Source organism: Notolabrus celidotus, unplaced genomic scaffold, assembly GCF_009762535.1.
Source record: "Notolabrus celidotus isolate fNotCel1 unplaced genomic scaffold, fNotCel1.pri scaffold_170_arrow_ctg1, whole genome shotgun sequence".
In the NCBI taxonomy this organism is placed as follows: Eukaryota; Metazoa; Chordata; class Actinopteri; order Labriformes; family Labridae; genus Notolabrus; species Notolabrus celidotus.
In genome coordinates, this window is record NW_023260035.1 from 64191 (window position 1) to 84646 (window position 20456).

Consider the following 20456-nt stretch of genomic DNA (forward strand, 5'->3'; position numbering starts at 1 on the left):
TCTATCAAACAGAGTTGTATCTGGTGGACACACATCGTAACAGGAACCAAAAATCAAACATTTACCGAGAAGATCACCGACACACAGCGTGATATTTGGTTTGCAAGGCTTCTGGTAGTTTTTCAACGGCTACGAATGCATTCCACTGATCCCAGAACTTATTGTAAAAGGAGCTCAGAGAGAGAGAGAGAGAGAGAGAGACCACCTTGTAAGTGAGGACGCATGAGTCCAATCATCATGTGGTCCCAAGCCTACTGTCCTTGTCTCTGGGGATGATGCTCCACCTGATCGTCCTTATCAAGAAGCAGCAGACGAAAAGACCCCTCCCTGTGGATCCATGCAGCCCGATAGACTGCTTTTCAATCAATGACGACACACCAGCAGCTCAGCACAGAGAAAAAGCTTCCACGGCACACATGCTAGTGTTGGACCCCATGCTGTTAGTCCATTCCCTCAGCCTTGGATTCGTTGTTGGACTGCACCTTCAGTGAGAAAACACGTTTCAAAAGACATTTCCGTGTAGCTGGAGAAGAGTTGCCTGAGAGAAAGGTGAAATTCTTTCAGCATGGGTGATCTGGGGTTCCCTCGTTGTAATTCCAAGAGGCACTTCTTGTTTTTTTTTGCCAAGTTGAGGATGAAGATGAGTCCCATGAGTCCGATTTGACAAACACAACTGGTACAATAATTCAGAGTCCTCAGAACTCACACACCCTTAATCAGAATACCTCTACCGGTCCTCTTGCGGATGCAGGAGTCCTGTGTTTGCAGGACCGCCCGCGGTGAAATGAAGCTGAAAATCAGGGACCCGCAGCGTCCCGCTTCACAGAGCAACTTCCTGTCTGCTGGAGTTGCCGTTGGCTGCTGCGGTGGTGGTGATGGCGGTGGTGGGCGTGTTCTTCTTGATGGAGGTGAGGCGGATGTGGGAGGTGCTGTGCATGTAGCTGACTTGGCGCTCGGGGCGATGACCTCGACCACATCGGAGCTGACTGAGGAGGAAGAAGAGAGGACAAAGTCAGTACACAGTGCAGCTGCAAGACTTTGAGGAAGTTACAATGTTACAACAATGTTACAATGTTACAATGTCATTTAGCAGACGCTTTTATCCAGAGCGACGTACATACGAGAACAAGAACAACACAAGCAAAGATCTAGACAAGAGGAAACAAGATCAGTAAGAGGAACAAAGTGCTTCAAGTCCATTTGGGTGCAGGTACTGCCAAGCAGTGTAAAGACAATGCACAAAGTAAATAAGGAACATCTACAATGAAGCAACCAAACCATTTAAGACCTTCCATTATCATCATCAACAATTAACATCACCACATAATGACCAAAGTACCAAGTGCTGGGTCACTCAAGACCTGAACACAGACTCCCAGAGTAGAGCAGGACAGTGTGAGTCATCTGTAGCTGGAAGACATGATCTGCCACTGGGGACAACAGTGGAGAACAGTCTAGCTAAGTGCATAGTGCTTCCTAAAGAGCTGGGTCTTTAGCTGTCTTTTGAAAGTAGAGAGGGACTCTGCAGATGGAATGGAGTTGGCCAATTCATTCCACCATTTAGGGGCAACAGAAGAGAAGAGTCCAGCTAGTGATTTTGAGGCCTTGTGTGCTGGAAGCACTAGGCGCGTTTCAGAGGCTGAGCGTAGCGGGCGAGAAGGGCAGTAGACCTGGATGAGGGGTTCCAGGTAAACTGGAGCGGTTTTGGTGACTGCTTTGTAAGTCATGATTAGAGTTTTGTATCTGATGCGAGCTGCAACTGGAAGCCAGTGTAGTGAGATGAGCAGGGGAGTGACATGAGCTGTCTTAGGCTGGTTGAAGACCAGACGTGCTGCTGCTGCGTTCTGGATCCTTTGCAGAGGTTTAACTGTGAATGCAGGGAGGCCTGCCAGTAGAGAGTTGCAGTAGTCAATGCGTGACATTACAAGAGCTTGAACCAGGAGCTGTGTTGCGTGTTCTGTCAGGTAGGGTCTGATCCTCTTGATGTTATAGAGGGAAAAAACGGCAGGACCGAGCAATCGAGGCAACACGAACCTTGAAGGTTAGCTGGTCATCGATCATGACACCCAGATTTCGGGCAGACTTAGTGGGCGTGAGGTTTTGTGATCCAAACTGGATATTGATCTGTGGGTCCATAGTGGGTCTGGCTTAAGAGGTTTGAGACTCTGTGGGGGTGCACCAGGCGAACTTAGAGCTTTGGTTTTATTAGTTGCAACCTGCAACCTGTCAATGTGTGTTCTGATTCTGTTGTTCGTCACAAGGAGAGGTGGTTCATAAAGCACACCTGCTGCAGGTAGAGACCAAGCTAACACTGAGCCCCTCAGATAATAACTCAGCCTGTCACAGGAAGTCATCAATCAACAAGTGCATGTTACCCTGTTTTATATTTTTACACACAAGAACACATCATATAATAAAAACCAGAGTCCAATCCAATGTGAAATGAACACTGGAAGGCAGACTCCTGATCTCAGTTTGCACCAGCAGAGTCTGCTTTCAGATTCAAATGGAAACAAAATAGAGAATATTGAACTTGGCGTTTTGTTTCTTGCTCCACAAGTTTGAAAATTGAAGGCTTAAAGTTCCACCACTTGATGGAAATCCTCACACAGGGAACAACAACATCATTCAGTCACTACGTGTCTTTGGGTGACGAGAAATAAATCCTACGACAGGTGAACTATGGCAGGTTTTCACGCTTCAACACTTTCATAATTACTTCCTGAAGGCACAACTTAGTCTTCCAATTTTTCAGCAACGGCCACCAAATCTCACCCGAATGAAAGCAAAAGATCGGCCTCAGGTTACGGTCTCAATGTGACGGGGAGAGTTTTGGGGGGATTGTGCAGAATGTGGAGTGAAGGGTTGGGAAGAGGGTTCCTATTATGCTGAAGTATAACATCCCTCCTTACCTCAACCCCTACTAATTTCTCCCTACCTCGACCTCTACTCACCCCTCCTTACCTCGACCCCTACTCATGCATCTTTACCTTGACCCCTACTCATCCTTCCTTATCTCGACCCCTACTCATCCCTCCTTACCTCGACCCCTACCCACCCCTTCTCACTTCAACGCCTACTCATCCCTCCTTAGGTCGACCCCTACTCATGCATCCTTACCTCAACCACTACTAATTTCTCCCTACCTCGACCCTTACTCATGCATCCTTACCTCGACCCCTACTCACCCCTCCCTTCCTCTACCCCTACATACCCCTTCTCACTTCAACACCTACTCATCTCTCCTTAGGTAGACCCCTACTCATGCATCCTTACCTCAACCACTACTAATTTCTCCCTACCTCGACCCTTTCTCATGCATCCTTACCTCCACCCCTACTCACCCCTCCCTTCCTCTACCCCTACATACCCCTTCTCACTTCAACACCTACTCATATCTCCTTAGGTAGACCCCTACTCATGCATCCCTACCTTGACCCCTACTCATCCTTCCTTAACTCGACCACTACTCATGCATCCTTATCTCGACCCCTACTCATCCTTCCTTATTTCGACCCCTACTCATGCATCCTTATCTCGACCCCTTCTCATGCATCCTTACCTCTGCCCCTACTCATCCCTCCTTACCTCAACCCCTACTAATTTCTCCTTACCTCAACCCCTACCCACCCCTTCACACTTCAACGCCTACTCATCCCTCCTTAGGTCGACCCCTACTCATGCATCCTTACCTCAACCACTACTAATTTCTCCCTACCTCGACCCTTACTCATGCATCCTTACCTCGACCCCTACTCACCCCTCCCTTCCTCTACCCCTACATACCCCTTCTCACTTCAACACCTACTCATCTCTCCTTAGGTAGACCCCTACTCATGCATCCCTACCTTGACCCCTACTCATCCTTCCTTAACTCGACCCCTACTCATGCATCCTTACCTTGACCCTTACTCATCCTTCCTTATTTTGACCCCTACTCATGCATCCTTATCTCGACCCCTACTCATGCATCCTGACCTCTGCCCCTACTCATCCCTCCTTAACTCTGCCCCTACTCATGCATCCTTACCTCAACCCCTACCCACCCCTTCTCACTTCAACGCCTACTCATCCCTCCTTAGGTCGACCCCTACTCATGCATCCTTACCTCAACCACTACTAATTTCTCCCTACCTCGACCCTTACTCATGCATCCTTACCTCGACCCCTACACACCCCTCCCTTCCTCTACCCCTACCCACCCCTTCTCACTTCAACACCTACTCATCTCTCCTTAGGTAGACCCCTACTCATGCATCCCTACCTTGACCCCTACTCATCCTTCCTTAACTCGACCACTACTCATGCATCCTTATCTCGACCCCTACTCATGCATCCTTACCTTGACCCTTACTCATCCTTCCTCATTTCAACCCCTACTCATGCATCCTTATCTCGACCACTACTCATGCATCCTTATCTCGACCCCTACTCATGCATCCTTACCTCTGCCCCTACTCATCCCTCCTTACCTCAACCCCTACTAATTTCTCCTTACCTCAACCCCTACACATCCCTCCTTACTTCAACCCCTACTCATGCATCCTTATCTTGAGCCCTACTCACGCATCCTTACCTCGACCCCTACTTATCCCTCCTTACCTCATCCCCTTCTCATTCCCTCTTACCTCAACCCCTACTCTTCCTCCTTACCTCAACCCCTAACAAGAGGTTTCCTGTTATGCTGCAGTAGAATGATAATGAGTTGCAGGATGTTTAAAGAAATAGGAGACTTTAAAGAAATAGGAGCCATGATTGCTTCGTTTGCAGGGTTACAAATGTTATGTGATCAATCTGTTGCACCACCAGCGCCCTGCAAATCCTGCACAGCAGAATGTCTCAGCTGCATGTAGGCGTTGTGCTTTTATCCACATGACAACAACCCATGAATGGTTTTGTGGATGCAATCAGCTAAGACATCAGAAATAGTTCAAGCAGCCGTCCTCTGCATGTTTTCTATATCTCAGATGATAAGGGACGTTTATCTCTGCTACATTTCCTCTCCTCCCCGGACATGCTGTAAATGCACGCTCAGTATTTGCTCCTAAGTGACAAACATATGCACATTGAGAGCAGCAGTCTCTTCTACACGTCCATGTTTCTGTGAAGCACTACAGGTTCTTTCATGCAGGAACGCAGTATAAACATATTCATGCATTTTTGGCCTGAAGTTCCTCTGCAGCTTCATCGCTCTGTCCGGTGTCGTCTTCGTCTCCGCTGTCATTGTTTAGAAGTAAACAGCGTTACTCTGTGACTGTGGCGAGGCAGATCTGTAGCTATCTCATTATCACTCCAGAGTCATTAAATCCAGCGGGAAGGTCAGCAGCTCAGGGCTTCAGGATGAGTGCTGAAGTTTGCTCTGGGTGTTTTTCGGGTGACAGTCGAGTCACAGACAGAAATTTACATCCAAGAACACGACCTTCAGTTTCTGTGTTGGAGACTGAAGCTGAACTCTTTTTAATACATGACCTCATGTGTGCTTTTGTCAAATAAAGTTCACATTACCATGATGTCCTCTCTAAATTAAGTGAATGCAGGATCAGGACCAGGCCTCTAAACACCTACTCATCCCTCCTTACCTCAACCTCTACTTATCACCCTGAGCTCCACCCCTACTCATTCCTCCTTAGGTCAACCCCTACTCATGCATCCTTACCTCAAACCCTACTTATCCCTCGTTACTTCGACCCTACTCATGCATCCTTACCTTGACCCCTACTCATCCCTCGTTACCTCGACCCCTACTCATGCATCCTTACCTCTACCCCTACTCATCCCTCCTTACCTTGACTCCTACTCATCCTTCCTTACCTCGACAACTACTCATGCATCTTTATCTCAAACCCTACTCATCCCTCCTTACTTCGACCCCTACCCACCCCTCCTCACTTCAACGCCTACTCATCCCTCCTTAGGTCGACCCCTACTCATGCATCCTAATCTCAACCCCTACACATCCCTCCTCACTTCAACCCCTACTCATCCCTCCTATCCTCGACCCCTACCTATGCATCTTTACTCATTCCCCTTCTCATCCCTCCTTTCCTCAACCCCCTACTAATTTCTCCTTACCTCGATCCCTACTCATGCATCCTTACCTTGAACCCTACTCATCCTTCCTTACCTCGATCCCTACTCATCCCTCCTTACAGCGACCCCTAATCATGACCCCTTACCTTGACCCCTACACATCCTTCATTATCTTGACCCCTACTCATGCATCCTAATCTCAAACCCTACACATCCCTCCTCACTTCAGGCCCTACTCATCCCTCCTATCCTTGACCCCTACTCATGCATCTTTACTCATTCCCCTTCTCATCCCTCCTTGACTCAACCCCTACTAATTTCGCTTTACCTCGATCCCTACTCATGCATCCTTACCTTGACCCCTACTCATCATTCCTTACCTCTACCCCTACTCATCCCTCCTTACAGCGACCCCTACTCATGCATCCTTACCTTGACCCCTACACATCCTTCATTAGCTTGACCCCTACTCATGCATCCTAATCGCAACCCCTACACATCCCTCCTCACTTCAACCCCTACTCATCCCTCCTATCCTCGACCCCTACTCATGCATCTTTACTCATTCCCCTTGCCATCCCTCCTTTCCTCAACCCCTACTAATTTCTCCTTACCTCGATCACTACTCATGCATCCTTACCTTGACCCCTACTCATCCTTCCTTATCTTGACCCCTACTCATCCCTCCTTACAGCGACCCCTACTCATGCATCCTTACCTTGACCCCTACACATCCTTCATTATCTTGACCCCTACTCATGCATCCTAATCTCAACCCCTACACATCCCTCCTCACTTCAACCCCTACTCATCCCTCCTATCCTCGACCCCTACTCATGCATCTTTACTCATTCCCCTTGTCATCCCTCCTTTCCTCAACCCCTACTAATTTCTCCTTACCTCGATCCCTACTCATGCATCCTTACCTTGACCCCTACTCATCCTTCCTTACCTCGATCCCTACTCATCCCTCCTTACAGCGACCCCTACTCATGCATCCTTACCTTGACCCCTACACATCCTTCATTATCTTGACCCCTACTCATGCATCCTAATCTCAACCCCTACACATCCCTCCTCACTTCAACCTCTACTCATACCTCCTATCCTCGACCCCTACTCATGCATCTTTACTCATTCCCCTTCTCATCCCTCCTTTCCTCAACCCCTACTAATTTCTCCTTACCTCGATCCCTACTCATGCATCCTTACCTTGACCCCTATACATCCTTCATTATCTTGACCCCTACTCATGCATCCTAATCTCAACCCCTACACATCCCTCCTCACTTCAACCCCTACTCATACCTCTTATCCTCGACCCCTACTCATGCATCTTTACTCATTCCCCTTCTCATCCCTCCTTTCCTCAACCCCTACTAATTTCTCCTTACCTTGACCCCTACTCATCCCTCCTTACAGCGACCCCTACTCATACATGCTTACCTCGACCCCTACTTATCCTTCCTTACCTCGACTCCAACTCATGCATCCTTACCTTGACCCCTAACCTTAACCCCTACTCATTCCCTCTTACCTCAACCCCTACTAATTTCTCCTTACCTGGACCCCTACACATCCCTCCTCACTTCAATGCCTACTTATCCCTCCTATCCTCGACTCTTAACCATCCCTCCCTTAAACTTACTTACATAAAATTCTTAAAACTGTCGTATCACAAGGGCAAGGTCTTGTTAGTGAAACCTAACCAAGTTTTGGGAGTCAGCATGAAACATCACATCACAGCGTTTGAATATAACATCAAACACAAATGTTTCAGGGGGAAGACAGTAGGCGGACTGACTCAGAAGGTCTCATTGTTCGAACATTCATAGTTCAGCTTTGTTAATCATTCTGTTTGTTTATAAAGACATTTTGAACTAACTGAGGCTCCACAGCAGCAGACACCTTCCCCTTGTGGTGGGCTGCTGTCAGGTCTCTGATTGGATGGGATCATTTGTGACTTGTAAACATTTCCTCTTGCTTTTAGAGAGTCAAGATCATCTATTTTAATCCACTGGAATCTGGTGAAAACGGTAAACATCCCTTTGCAATTTGCATTCTGCAAGCCAGCATGTTTTTCTGGCTGTTCTGACCCATAATCCTTTGCACAGGGGAGCTGCAGACAGACTGAGAACAAACCTTTACCAGATTTGTCTCACTTGAGTTTCACCGCCCCGCTGTAATTTGTCTCTGTGTTCCCTTCTTCCTGAGGAAGTTTGTCTTAGCACCAAGTACCCACCGTCCCTGTGCAGCCAAGCAATTCATCCCCACTTTCCTCTCCTCCCCTGACACTTTCTTTTTTCAACAGCACCAGCTCTAACGTTGCAGAAACTCTGCACTTTGCTTCAGGGTAAAACAGAAGCACGCCTGGATCGAGAGGTGCTTCTTTTTCTCTCTCACCTGTTGAAGTGTCTCCGGAAGCTCTCGCTCAGCAGGTACAGGGCGAAGGGGTTGACGCAGGACGAGGAGAAGCTGAGGACTCGGGCCAGGAGAGTGATGACCAGGTGGGCCAGAGACAGGTCCATCTGGTGGTAGTGGAAGGAGCGGTACATGTAGAGCACGTGGTTTGGGAACCAGCAGAGGGCGAAGAGGCCCACGAACACAAGCACGATCTTCGCCAGGCGCTTCCTCGTCTCCATCTGAAGCAGGAGAGAGAGAGAAAGAGGAGAAGCATCACAAAGACGGACTCTTTTGATCATCGCACTTCAAACACATACGTTGGATTACATATTCAGGGACAGATGAAGGACTCAGAGCAGTCAACAATGAGAGCTTTGTGTGCTCTACTCATCCCTCCCTATCTGGACCATGACTCATCCCTTAATTCCTCAACTCCTACTCTTCCTACTTACCTCATCCCTTCTCATCCCTCCTTACCTCAACCCCTACTAATTTCTCCTTACCTCGACCCCTACACATCCCTCCTCACTTCAACACCTACTCATGCATCCTTACCTTGACCCCTACTCATTCCTCCTTACCTCATCCCCTTCTCATTCCCTCTTACCTAGACCCCTAATATGAGGTTTCCTGTTATGCTGTTCACATGGCCATGATGTTCTCTTTAAATTAAGTTAATGCAGGATCAGGACCAGGCATCCTTATCTCGACCCCTACTCTTCCCTCCTTACCTCGAACCCTACTCATCCCTCCTTACAGTGACCCTTACTCACGCATCCTTACCTCGACCCCTACTCATCCTTCCTTACCTCAAACGCAAATCATGCATCCCAATCTCAACCCCTACTCATCCCTCCCAATCTTGACCCCTACTCATCCCTTAATTCCTCGACCCCTACTCTTCCTCCATACCTCATCTCCTTCTCATCCCTCCTTACCTTAACCCCTGCTCCTTCCCTCTTACCTCAACCCCTACTAATTTCTCCTTACCTCGACCCCTACACATCCCTCCTCACTTCAACGCCTACTCATCCCTCCCTAATTGGACCACGACTCATCCCTTAATTCCTCAACTCCTACTCTTCCTACTTACCTCATCCCTTCTCATCCCTCCTTACCTCAACCCCTACTAATTTCTCCTTACCTCGACCCCTACACATCCCTCCTCACTTCAACACCTACTCATGCATCCTTACCTTGACCCCTACTCATTCCTCCTTACCTCATCCCCTTCTCATTCCCTCTTACCTAGACCCCTAATATGAGGTTTCCTGTTATGCTGTTCACATGGCCATGATGTTCTCTTTAAATAAAGTTAATGCAGGATCAGGACCAGGCATCCTTATCTCGACCCCTACTCATCCCTCCTTACAGTGACCCCTACTCACGCATCCTTACCTCGACCACTACTCATCCTTCCTTACCTCGACCCCTACTCATCCTTCCTTACCTCAAACGCAAATCATGCATCCTTATCTCAACCCCTACTCATCCCTCCCTATCTCGACCCCAACTCATCCCTCCCAATCTCGACCCCAACTCATCCCTCCCTATCTCGACCCCTACTCATCCCTTAATTCCTCGACCCCTATTCTTCCTCCATACATCATCCCCTTCTCATCCCTCCTTACCTTAACCCCTACTCATTTCTCCTTACCTCGACCCCTACACATCCCTCCTCACTTCAACGCGTACTCATCCCTCCTTATCTCAACCCCTACTCATCCCTCCCTATCTGGACCACGACTCATCTCTTAATTCCTCAACTCCTACTCTTCCTACTTATCTCATCCCTTCTCATCCCTCCTTACATCAACCCCTACTAATTTCTCCTTACCTCGACCCCTACACATCCCTCCTCACTTCAACACCAACTCATGCATCCTTACCTAGACCCCTAATATGAGGTTTCCTGTTATGCTGTTCACATGGCTTTGATGTTCTCTTTAAATTAAGTTAATGCAGGATCAGGACCAGGCATCCTTATCTCGACCCCTACTCTTCCCTCCTTACCTCGAGCCCTGCTCATCCCCCCTTACAGTGACCCCTACTCACGCATCCTTACCTCGACCCCTACTCATCCTTCCTTCTCTCAAACGCAAATCATGCATCCTTATCTGAACCCCTGCATCCTTACCTCGACCCCTACTCATCCCTCCCAATCTCGACCCCTAATCATCCCTTAATTCCTCGACCCCTACTCTTCCTCCATACCTCATCCCCTTCTCATCCCTCCTTACCTTAACCCCTGCTCATTCCCTCTTACCTCAACCCCTACACATCCCTCCTCACTTCAACACCTACTCATCCCTTAATTCCTCAACTCCTACTCTTCCTACTTACCTCATCCCTTCGCATCCCTCCTTACTTCAACCCCTACTAATTTCTCCTTACCTGGACCCCGACACATCCCCCCTCACTTCAACGCCTACTCACGCATCCTTACCTTGACCCCTACTCACGCATCCTTACCTCGACCCCTACTCATCCCTCCTTAAAGCGATCCCTACTCATGCATGCTTACCTCGACCCCTACTCATCCTTCCTTACCTCGACTCCAACTCATGCATCCTTACCTCGACCCCTAACCTCAACCCCTACTCATTCCCTCTTACCTCAACCCCTACTAATTTCTCCTTACCTGGACCCCTACACATCCCTCCTCACTTCAACGCCTACTTATCCCTCTTATCCTCGACTCTTCACCATCCCTCCCTTAAACTTCAAGCATTCAAATCTTAAACTCTGAGCTACAAATGTCCTCAGCATGTTCCCCAGCAGAGTCAGAATTGCAGAAGGGATGCTTTGAGCAAACATAAGTCATGCAGTTTGTATTTACATAAAGCTAAAAGCATTGATTTCCATTTAGATGGACAGAGGAAGAACACTGGCTGCACTCGTCCTGCATTGTTCCAAAGAGAGGGTGCACTGAGAGCAGAATAATGGACCTGGAGTTTGGCCTTGACGGGCCCCACGCTGAAGGATTGTCAGAGACGTGTGAAAAAGGTCAGCGATGTCACTCACGTTGTTTGCACAGGTCAGTCATCTCTGCACGTAATGATTGGAGCTAACACAAACACACACTCACACAAATGTCAACAGTGTTTTTCAAAGTGCTTCTCCGTGTATGCCGCCCGTCAAACACGTCAGACCTGCTGAGCTCGGAGTGGATGCACTCCTGATGGTGAGCTGATGGAAGGGTTTCAGAATAAGAGCGAACAAACGAATGATGTTTCTGATCAGGCTTCTTAATCCATCCTTAAAGAACACTCTCAGAGGATGACAGGCCTCCTCAACCCAAATGTTCATATAGAGAGGAAAAGCGTTTTTCCTCTCCAAATACAAAGTCCAGGCTCGAGGGGCCACGTCCGGACTCATGCGGCCGAGAATGAGGCACAGGGAGCGGGTAAAATACCTCTGCAATGACCCCTGGAGGAAAAGCGTTTTTCCTCTCCAAATTCAAAGTCTTTTCATCCAGGCTCGAGGGGCCACGTCCGGACTCACGCGGCCGAAAATGAGGTACCGAGAGCAGGTAAAATACCCTTGCGATGACCCCTGGAGGAAAAGTGTTTTTCCTCTCCATTTCAAAATCATTTCATCCAGGCTCCCGGGGCCATGTCCGGACTCATACGGCCGAAAAAGAGGCACCAAGAGCGGGTAAAATACCTCCATGATGACCCCTGGAGGAAAAGTGTTTTCCCCCTCCAAATTCAAAGTCTTTTCCTCCAGGATTGAGGGGCTACGTCCGGACTCGTGCGGCCGAGAATGAGGCACAGAGAGCGGGTAAAATACCTCCACGTTGACCCCTGGAGGAAAAGCGTTTTTCCTCTCCAAATTCAAAGTCTTTTCCTCCAGACTCGAGGCTCCATGTCCGGACTCACGCAGCCGAAAATGAGGCACCAAGAGCGGGTAAAATACCTCCAGGATGACCCCTGGAGGAAAAGCGTTTTTCCTCTCCAAATTCAAAGTATTTTCCTCCAGGCTCGAGGCTCCATGTCCGGACTCACGCAGCCGAAAATGAAGTCAACCTATTGTTCAGTATGTTCAAGTTGAATATGTTCATGTTCAGTCTTGTGCAGACATCATTTTGGAAAAAATTAAATGCTTCCTTTTGGTGTGGATGACTGTGTAGAACTACTTTTTTTTCCCCTAAAAAAAAAAAACTCAGGAATCTTTAGGAGACTTGATAAGGAATTGGATTGATTAGCAGAATCGACAATGGAATTGACATTGATAAAATCTTATCAATTCCCACCCCTAGGCTGAACCCACCATGCACAAGTGCTGCAAGTTCTCTCAAGCAAAGCAAGGGACATATATCTAATCTAAATGTGTCAGCTGTAGATTTCATGCAAACAGCCTCCAAATGTGTCCCATCTATTGTTTCTTTTTTGGAACGCGAGCTTGTAAAATCTCTGGAAGTCTGACGTGACTACAGCAGAGACTAATTTGCACACAATGAGCAGATTATTACAGCTGGGTGGGAGACTAAATGAGTCCATTTGCAGGAGAATATGCACAATGAGCTCCTCCTTAATTAATTAGAGAGAGCGGATAGGTTCCAGCTTATCATCATTGAGTTAAACAGCAGCCTGCAGCGCCTCACCTTGACTCACTCCGCTCTCAAAGACAGGGACGGTAAACTTTAAGAACAATGATAAAAAGTTAAGAGCTGGTGGACTCTGCTGATTAGGGTCAGGGTCAGCGGGGGCACTGGACGACATGGGAAGGTGACTCAAATTGTAAAAATCAGCTGGGCTGATGTGTGGAAACTGCCACAGGCTCGCCTCAGTTTCCTCATCAGAGCAACATATGACACCCTCCCCTCCCCTCCCCTCAGAACCTCCACCAGTGGCCAGTGGAACCATCAAGGAACCATCAAGCAAAAAACTGCAAAACTGCACTGGCACAAGGTCGTTTCAGATGGAGACACAACTAAGTGCTCAGGAAGCTGGCTGAAGTAGTGGAGGGAAGAGTTGAGGCTAACAGAGAGAGCCCTACTAGGGGCCACCAGAGGATGACTTTCCTCAGGCAGGGGGAGCCTGCAACTGCTACCAACAGGACACCGATACCCAAGCTTCTAGCACCAGGGTTGGAGTGGAGGATTGAGGTGGACCTGGGCAGACAGCTCCACTTTCCAGCAGAAATTTGCAGCACCAGGCGGCTGCCCACGAGAGAAAGAGGGCAAAATATGCAGATTTGGTGGCAGAGTGCAGGGAAGGAGGATGGAGCGTAAAGCTCTACCCAGTGGAGGTGGGGGCTTAGAGGCTTTGTGGGAGCTTCAACAACACGGCTACTCAAAGACTTGGGGTGTCTGGGAGCTAGGCTGCACAAGGCAACTAGGGAGTTCTCAGAGGAGGCCGAAAAGGCAAGCTTCTGGCTATGGCTGAGAAGAAGGGACAAAATATGGGGAGCAAGCAGCTCCTGAAGAAGGTTAGCTGCAGGGAGTGTCAGGGAGACGTCCCTGTTCACTGCCCCGCCACCAGGAGATGTTCTGGGCTAAGGGGCGAAACATCTATGAGCGGTGGTCCCCAGCTGATGAACCTGCAGCTAAGGCAACCAGGGAGTTCTCAGAGGAGGCCGAAAAGGCAAGCTTCTGGCTATGGCTGAGAAGAAGGGACAAAATATGGGGAGCAAGAAGCTCCTGAAGAAGGTTAGCTGCAGGGAGTGTCAGGGAGACGTCCCTGTTCACTGCCCCGCCACCAGGAGATGTTCTGGGCTAAGGGGCGAAACATCTATGAGCGGTGGTCCCCAGCTGATGAACCTGCAGCTAAGGCAACCAGGGAGTTCTCAGAGGAGGCCGAAAAGGCAAGCTTCTGGCTATGGCTGAGAAGAAGGAACAAAATATGGGGAGCAAGAAGCTCCTGAAGAAGGTTAGCTGCAGGGAGTGTCAGGGAGACGTCCCTGTTCACTGCCCCGCCACCAGGAGATGTTCTGGGCTAAGGGGCGAAACATCTATGAGCAGTGGTCCCCAGTTGATGAACCTGCAGCTGACCGAAACAGGCACCGTTGGAGGTGCGGCAAGCCGAAGGCCATGCAGGAAGAACACCTACCTGTAAAAACAAATTAGAGATCATCTCCGCTCTGATTTGCGCTCGCCAGGTAGAGTTTGGCGTTTCTCCCAACATCCTCTCAGACGCCTGCAGCTGCAGCCACCACTCAGCCGCAGTGTGTAAGAATGTGTGTGTGTGCATGCGTTTCCAGAGGTATGAACACACTTTCTTTTGTGCACCTTAATTTGTGTGTTCAGTACACACACCTGCAGCCGCCTCCAGAGCTGTGAGCGCACCCAGACGTCCCTCGTCAGCTGATGATGATGATAAATGTTCCGAGTCCTCCTGCAGAGCGGCTTGAACGCGCTCTCCGCTCAGAGGAGGAAAAACCTGCAAAGCCACCTGGGAGTTGTGGGTTGCCAGCTCTCATTAGAGACGCGTCTGAGACGGATCGACACCCAAGGAGGCCGCCGAGCACTCAGACATCAAGTTGTCATATTTCTATTACACTCCAGATGCTCGGGTTTTGAAGATGAAACACAGCCGCTGTTTCCGAGATGAGGGAGTCTCCTGTCAGACGTTTGTGTGAAAGTCACACTGAGACATTACTCTGCATCAATCATGCAGTCAAAGACCTGTGAGCCCGTTCTCTCTGTGTTAGAGGAGCGACGACAAAACTGTCTCCACTGTGATAAGATAACTTCAAGTTTACAAATGTTCTTCGTGAAAATGATGCATGATCCGTCGAATAAAGGGAGCACGATGAAAAACGGGGGATCAACAGAGGGGGGAAATATGTGCATTACATAATAATAATAATAATAATAATAATACATTTTATTTATAAAAGCGCTTTAAAAGGTTCTCCAAGCGCTTTACATGAAAATACAATTATACAAAAGGAAGCAAAAGGAAAACAGTGCAAAAAAGCAAAGAAAAGCAAGGCAGCAAAATAAAACAAAACAAGAAAAAAAATCAATCAATTCTAGTTTAAAAGCCTTTGTAAAAAGGTGTGTTTTGAGTCCGGATTTGAATTTGGTGAGTGAGGGAGAGAATCTGAGGTGTTGGGGGAGAGAGTTCCAGAGGGTGGGGGCAGCGACAGAGAAGGCCCTGTCCCCCCCAGGTTCGGTGCTTGGGTTTGGTGAGAGGGGTGAGGAGGTTGGCGTTGGTGGAGGGATTATATGGCTGCAGAAGGTCGGTGAGGTAGGAGGGAGCTAGGTTATGGAGGGCTTTGTAGGTGATGAGTAGGATCTTGTACTGTATTCTGAAGGGGATGGGAAGCCAATGGAGGTTCTGGAGGACTGGGGTGATGTGGTCTCTGGAGCGGGTATGAGTGAGGAGGCGTGCAGCTGAGTTTTGTATGTATTGTAATTTGTTGAGGAGGGTGTTGGGTGTACCGTAGAGGATGCTATTGCAGTAATCGAGTCTTGAGGTGATGAAGGCGTGGATGAGAGTTTCAGCTGCTGTGAAGGAAAGGGAGGGGCGGAGACGGGCGATGTTTTTGAGGTGGAAGAAAGCAGTTTTTGAAATATTGTTGATGTGTTGTTGAAAGTTGAGTGACTGATCAAAAATGATACCAAGGTTACAGATGTGTGTGGATGCTGAAACAGTGGATTTATCAATAGTGAGTGAGAAGTCTGGGCAGGTGGAAGTGAGGGATTTTGGGCCTGTGATGAGAATTTCGGATTTGTTACAATTGAGTTTGAGAAAGTTTGTTTGCATCCAGGAGTTTATTTCAGTGAGGCAGTTTGTGAGGGTGGTGTGGGAAGCAGCGGTGATGGATGTGGTTGAAATGTAAAGCTGGATGTCGTCGGCATAACAGTGGAAATGGAGGCCGTGGCGGCGTATGATGTGACCAAGAGGGAGCATGTAGATGATGAAGATGTCTGACAATCTGTCGACTACTGCACGAGTTTTAAGACAAACTTCAGCAAAGGAAGAATAAATCTCACCAGCCGGCCTGATCTGACTTCTTCTAAGAGGAGGCCGTCTGAGGCAGAGCTTTATGGTCCTGAACTCTTCAGCAGGCTTTCTTTAAAGGTGTTTACAAAAAACCTGAGGCCGGTGTGTCATAAAAAATATGAATCAATAAACATGTTTCCAGAACACCATGCAAGGTCTTTGATTGATGTCATGCAGATATTAACTCAAGCTTATTACCCGGCTCTCTTACTGGTCTTCCAGTTGTGTTAGATGCTTGATTCTGATTGGTCTAAACCCCTATTCAGAGCCATACAGTAATTTGAGTGTATGTGCCTTTAATTGTCATGGTGCAGGTAATTGGTGCTGCTAAATGGGAGCAACTGAGCATGTGCGATGCAATGTGTGCTTTCACCTGAGCGGGACAAGGACAACATATTTTCTAACTGTAGCTTTGTTTTTGGTTTTTATAGTTTTGTTGCTTTTGTGGAAATATTTAAGCGACTAGAGAAGTGATTTTTGTTTGTTGATATTTTTAGTAAATTCTCAGTTTGTTTAATTTTACACGGCATCAATTTCATTTTTTGAGTAAAACTGTTTTAACACGCACGAGTCAGAAATATCACGTCCTGCAGAAGTGGCAAAGAAGGTTTTTGCTAAAAGTTGCCACTACACCCCTTGACTATGGTTATTAACTTTCCCTAACATGAGCAATACCATCCTGTGCCCCCATTGTTGTCTGCGTTTGGACCACGGGCTGAAGTCCCGGGTAGATTGTGTAAATCAGGCCAGTGATGTATGGAGAAAAAAAAAAGTAAATGCACTACACCACCAGACCAGTAGAGGGCAGTAAAACAAAGAGGAATGCTATTCATCACAGATGACACCATAGAAGCAGACGGACAGGCAGGTATCATTATGAGCAACACAACAGTTAGCCTGTTAGCATGAAGAGACTCAGCTGGCGCCAGGGGCGTTGATAGGCATAAAGCTCTACTGGGGCACAGGTCCCCTACTATTTCCCCTTCCTCACACACACACACACACACACACACACACACACACACACACACACACACACACACACACTTTTTATGGGCAGGTGTTTTTTCTCGTGCCCTCTAAAGAGATCCAGAGCTTTTTTTCTAGTTAGTGAAACCAGTGCTCACAAATGTGTCATGTTTCATGTGTTAACCAAACATCCTACATGAGAAACAAAAAGCTGCATCTCTATTTACAGAATATTATAACCAGGGAAAGCTTTCAAACCATTGTGAAACCCAAAGCAGTGCAGGGGATAGTGGGACTTCACTTGTTTAGGAATTAATGAATGTATGGGAAACACTGCGGTGGATGCAACACATTAACAACTGCACCTAAAGTCTTTTCCTTTACTTCCCATGGCCAGTCCGCCCCTGATACTGGGGCACAGCTCATTTATACTGAGGCACGTGCCCCAGTAAAGGGGGTCTGGCGACGCCCCTGGCTGGCGCTGTTTTAGATGGTGCTATATTTCATCACAGATGGATTCACTGAATCAACACGTGAGAGGAGATAAGCGCGAGTAGCAAAGACGTTTCAACACGGCTTTAAAATCCTTTTGAACTCAAAAAGCCGTGGCAGAGATCGGCCGGTGTTTTGGTTTAAACGGCGACCCTGTTAACTGGAGACTCTCAGCCGGATGCATCCCTCATAAACGTCTTTAGACGATCATTAAATATCTGATGAGGATATTTTGAAATCTTAATAAAAACTAAACTAGTTTGCATTCCCAGGAACTCCCTCTGTGTTTCAACAGCTGTGTAAACTCCACAAACACTGACACGTTCAGCTGAAGGTCTCCAGTTTACAGGGTCACTTTTTAAACCGGAACACCGGGAGGAGAGACGCATTCACGGTGGGCTGAGAGAAGACTACTGTTACAAGCTGCTAAATGAAGAGAATCACAGCTTCTTCTTTTGAAAAGTACACACACATACAAAAAAGATAGAACAAATAAAAACTAATGAAAGAAAGAGAAATCAAGAGAATCACAGATGGAAAAAACAATGACTAGGAATGGTTTTTGGAAAAATTGAACAAAAAATTTTGACCAAAAAAATGAAAAAAAAAAAAATTTGAAAAAAAAAGTGACAAAATAAAAATGTGACAAAAAAAAATTATTGACAAGAAAAAATAAATTGAATTTTTTTTTTTTGAAAAAAGTGAAAAAAAAAAGATTTTTTTTTTTTTTTTTTTTTTAAGTGAAAAAAAAATTTTAGAATTTTTTTTTTGAAAAAAAAAGATTTTTGAAAAAAAAGATTTTTGGAAAAAAAATGTTTTACTGTTGCTGTTGTTCAAATTAATAAATATGGTTAGGAAATAAGTAACAAAATAAATACATGCTTTAACAAACAGCTGCATGAATTCAGCTTGGAGTAATAATATGTGTATCACTGAGATACACTGTACACTGTTGGTCGAAAAGAGGTAGATGAGAAGCTTGTTATGGATTAAGCTCATCCCATCAGGTCAGAGTGTACGCTCTACCTCCCCTTCCTCCCTCCTCTTCATCACAGAAGAGATGAATAGAGAGAGGAGTTTGTAAAGAGATGTTTGAAAGAGGACAGGGGTGAAAATGATCAGGTGTTTCGAATCTACACTTCCACACCAACATCTTTTTTCCATTATGACCTCCTGGAAAGACATTTGAGCATGTCAGATGTCTGATCGGACTCTCTGTCATCATGTAAAGATCCCGCTTTACAGAAAAAGTGATTCCTCAAACTCCAGAGAGGAAAAAGAGGAGTGTAGCATCACTCTGCTGTAGGATCACGTTTAATAGCCTGCACTTAAAAAGCACTTTTCTACTCTTACAACCACTCAAACACTTTACAGTTCAGCATTCAACCTTTTCAATCATCTCCACTAACAGAGTCTGCATGAAGACAGAACTTCAGGGCATGTTTGGGAGCCAGAGGTGATCTGGTTTCCAGAGGTATCATCCTCTTGTGTTTCTGCAGGCTTCAAACGGAGTAAACAATCAATGTGAGGAGCAGAACTCAAATCTGCAGCTCGATAAAGCTCCTGTGAGAAAGATATCTACACGCAGCTATCTGCTCTTAGTTGTCATCTCAATGTCATCTCCATTCTCACTTCTAACAAAGGCGATGCACGGAGAAGGGGGTACGCCAGAAGTCCTGAGAAACCCTCGCCGGGCTCAGAGACTGCACGATGATACACACATTCATACAGAGATAAGAGAGGCTGCTGCGTCAAGTGTCAGACTACACATCAGGAGAGATCTTCACACACCTTCAGGGGCAGTTTGAGGTTCAGAGTCTCTGCAGATCGACCAATCAGAAGACAGCATACTCCACCTCAGAGTCATATCTGCTCCCAGTGTAATCTGCTGTGTGTGTGTGTGTGTGTGTGTGTGTGTGTGTGCTGATCAAAGCACGTAGGTACACAAAAGCTGCAGAGGATCAAAGAGAGCTCCTCTGTCTTCACCTGCTGAGACTGCAGCAACAAACACTGCAGCAGGAACACAGCTCGCCGTGTCTGAGGAGAGTCTCAGACCCGACACACAAGGAGAGGTTTTTAAATCTTAACAGGAGCTGAGAGCGTGAGAGTGAGTGAGCCCACACATGACGAGGAATACATTTAATAGGATTGTTTTTAGAGCAACGTTATGATCAACACATGAACAGATTCATTCACAGACAGAGAGATCTCTCCCGATGTGCAAAACAACAATGAACATGTTTTATATATTCATGTCAAGTGCAATACCGAAACTGTGAAAACTGTTCATAAATGTGGAATATCCTTAAACCAAATACCTCTTCTCCAGACCTGACTGCATATATTTGACATTTGTTTTATATTATTCTGTATTTTTATTGTCTTTTATTCATATTTGAGCATCATGGACTGTTGATGTTTTTAATGAAATCTTTTGCCTTTAGGTAAATTGTATTATATTTAATTTGTGTGCAGTTGACCTTCAGGGCCACTGTACACTCTAAAACTCTAAAACTGGTCCATGCATTTATCTTTAGCAGACTAGACTACTGTAACGGGGTCTTTACAGGACTCCCTAAGAAGTCCATCAGACGCCTGCAGCTCATA

General features: G+C 46.9%; 1 protein-coding gene across 1 annotated transcript in view; it reads right to left on the bottom strand.

Annotated features, from left to right (window-relative positions):
* Window positions 1-820: 820 nt before the first annotated feature.
* nmbr (neuromedin B receptor) overlaps window positions 821-20456 on the bottom strand; it is a 35499-nt gene continuing 15863 nt past the window's right edge. The window contains exons 3-4 of the mRNA XM_034678526.1: window positions 8434-8672; window positions 821-986 (exon numbers count right to left, since the gene is read on the bottom strand). Coding sequence (XP_034534417.1) covers window positions 821-986; window positions 8434-8672 — 405 coding nt within the window. The remainder of the gene's footprint in view (window positions 987-8433; window positions 8673-20456) is intronic.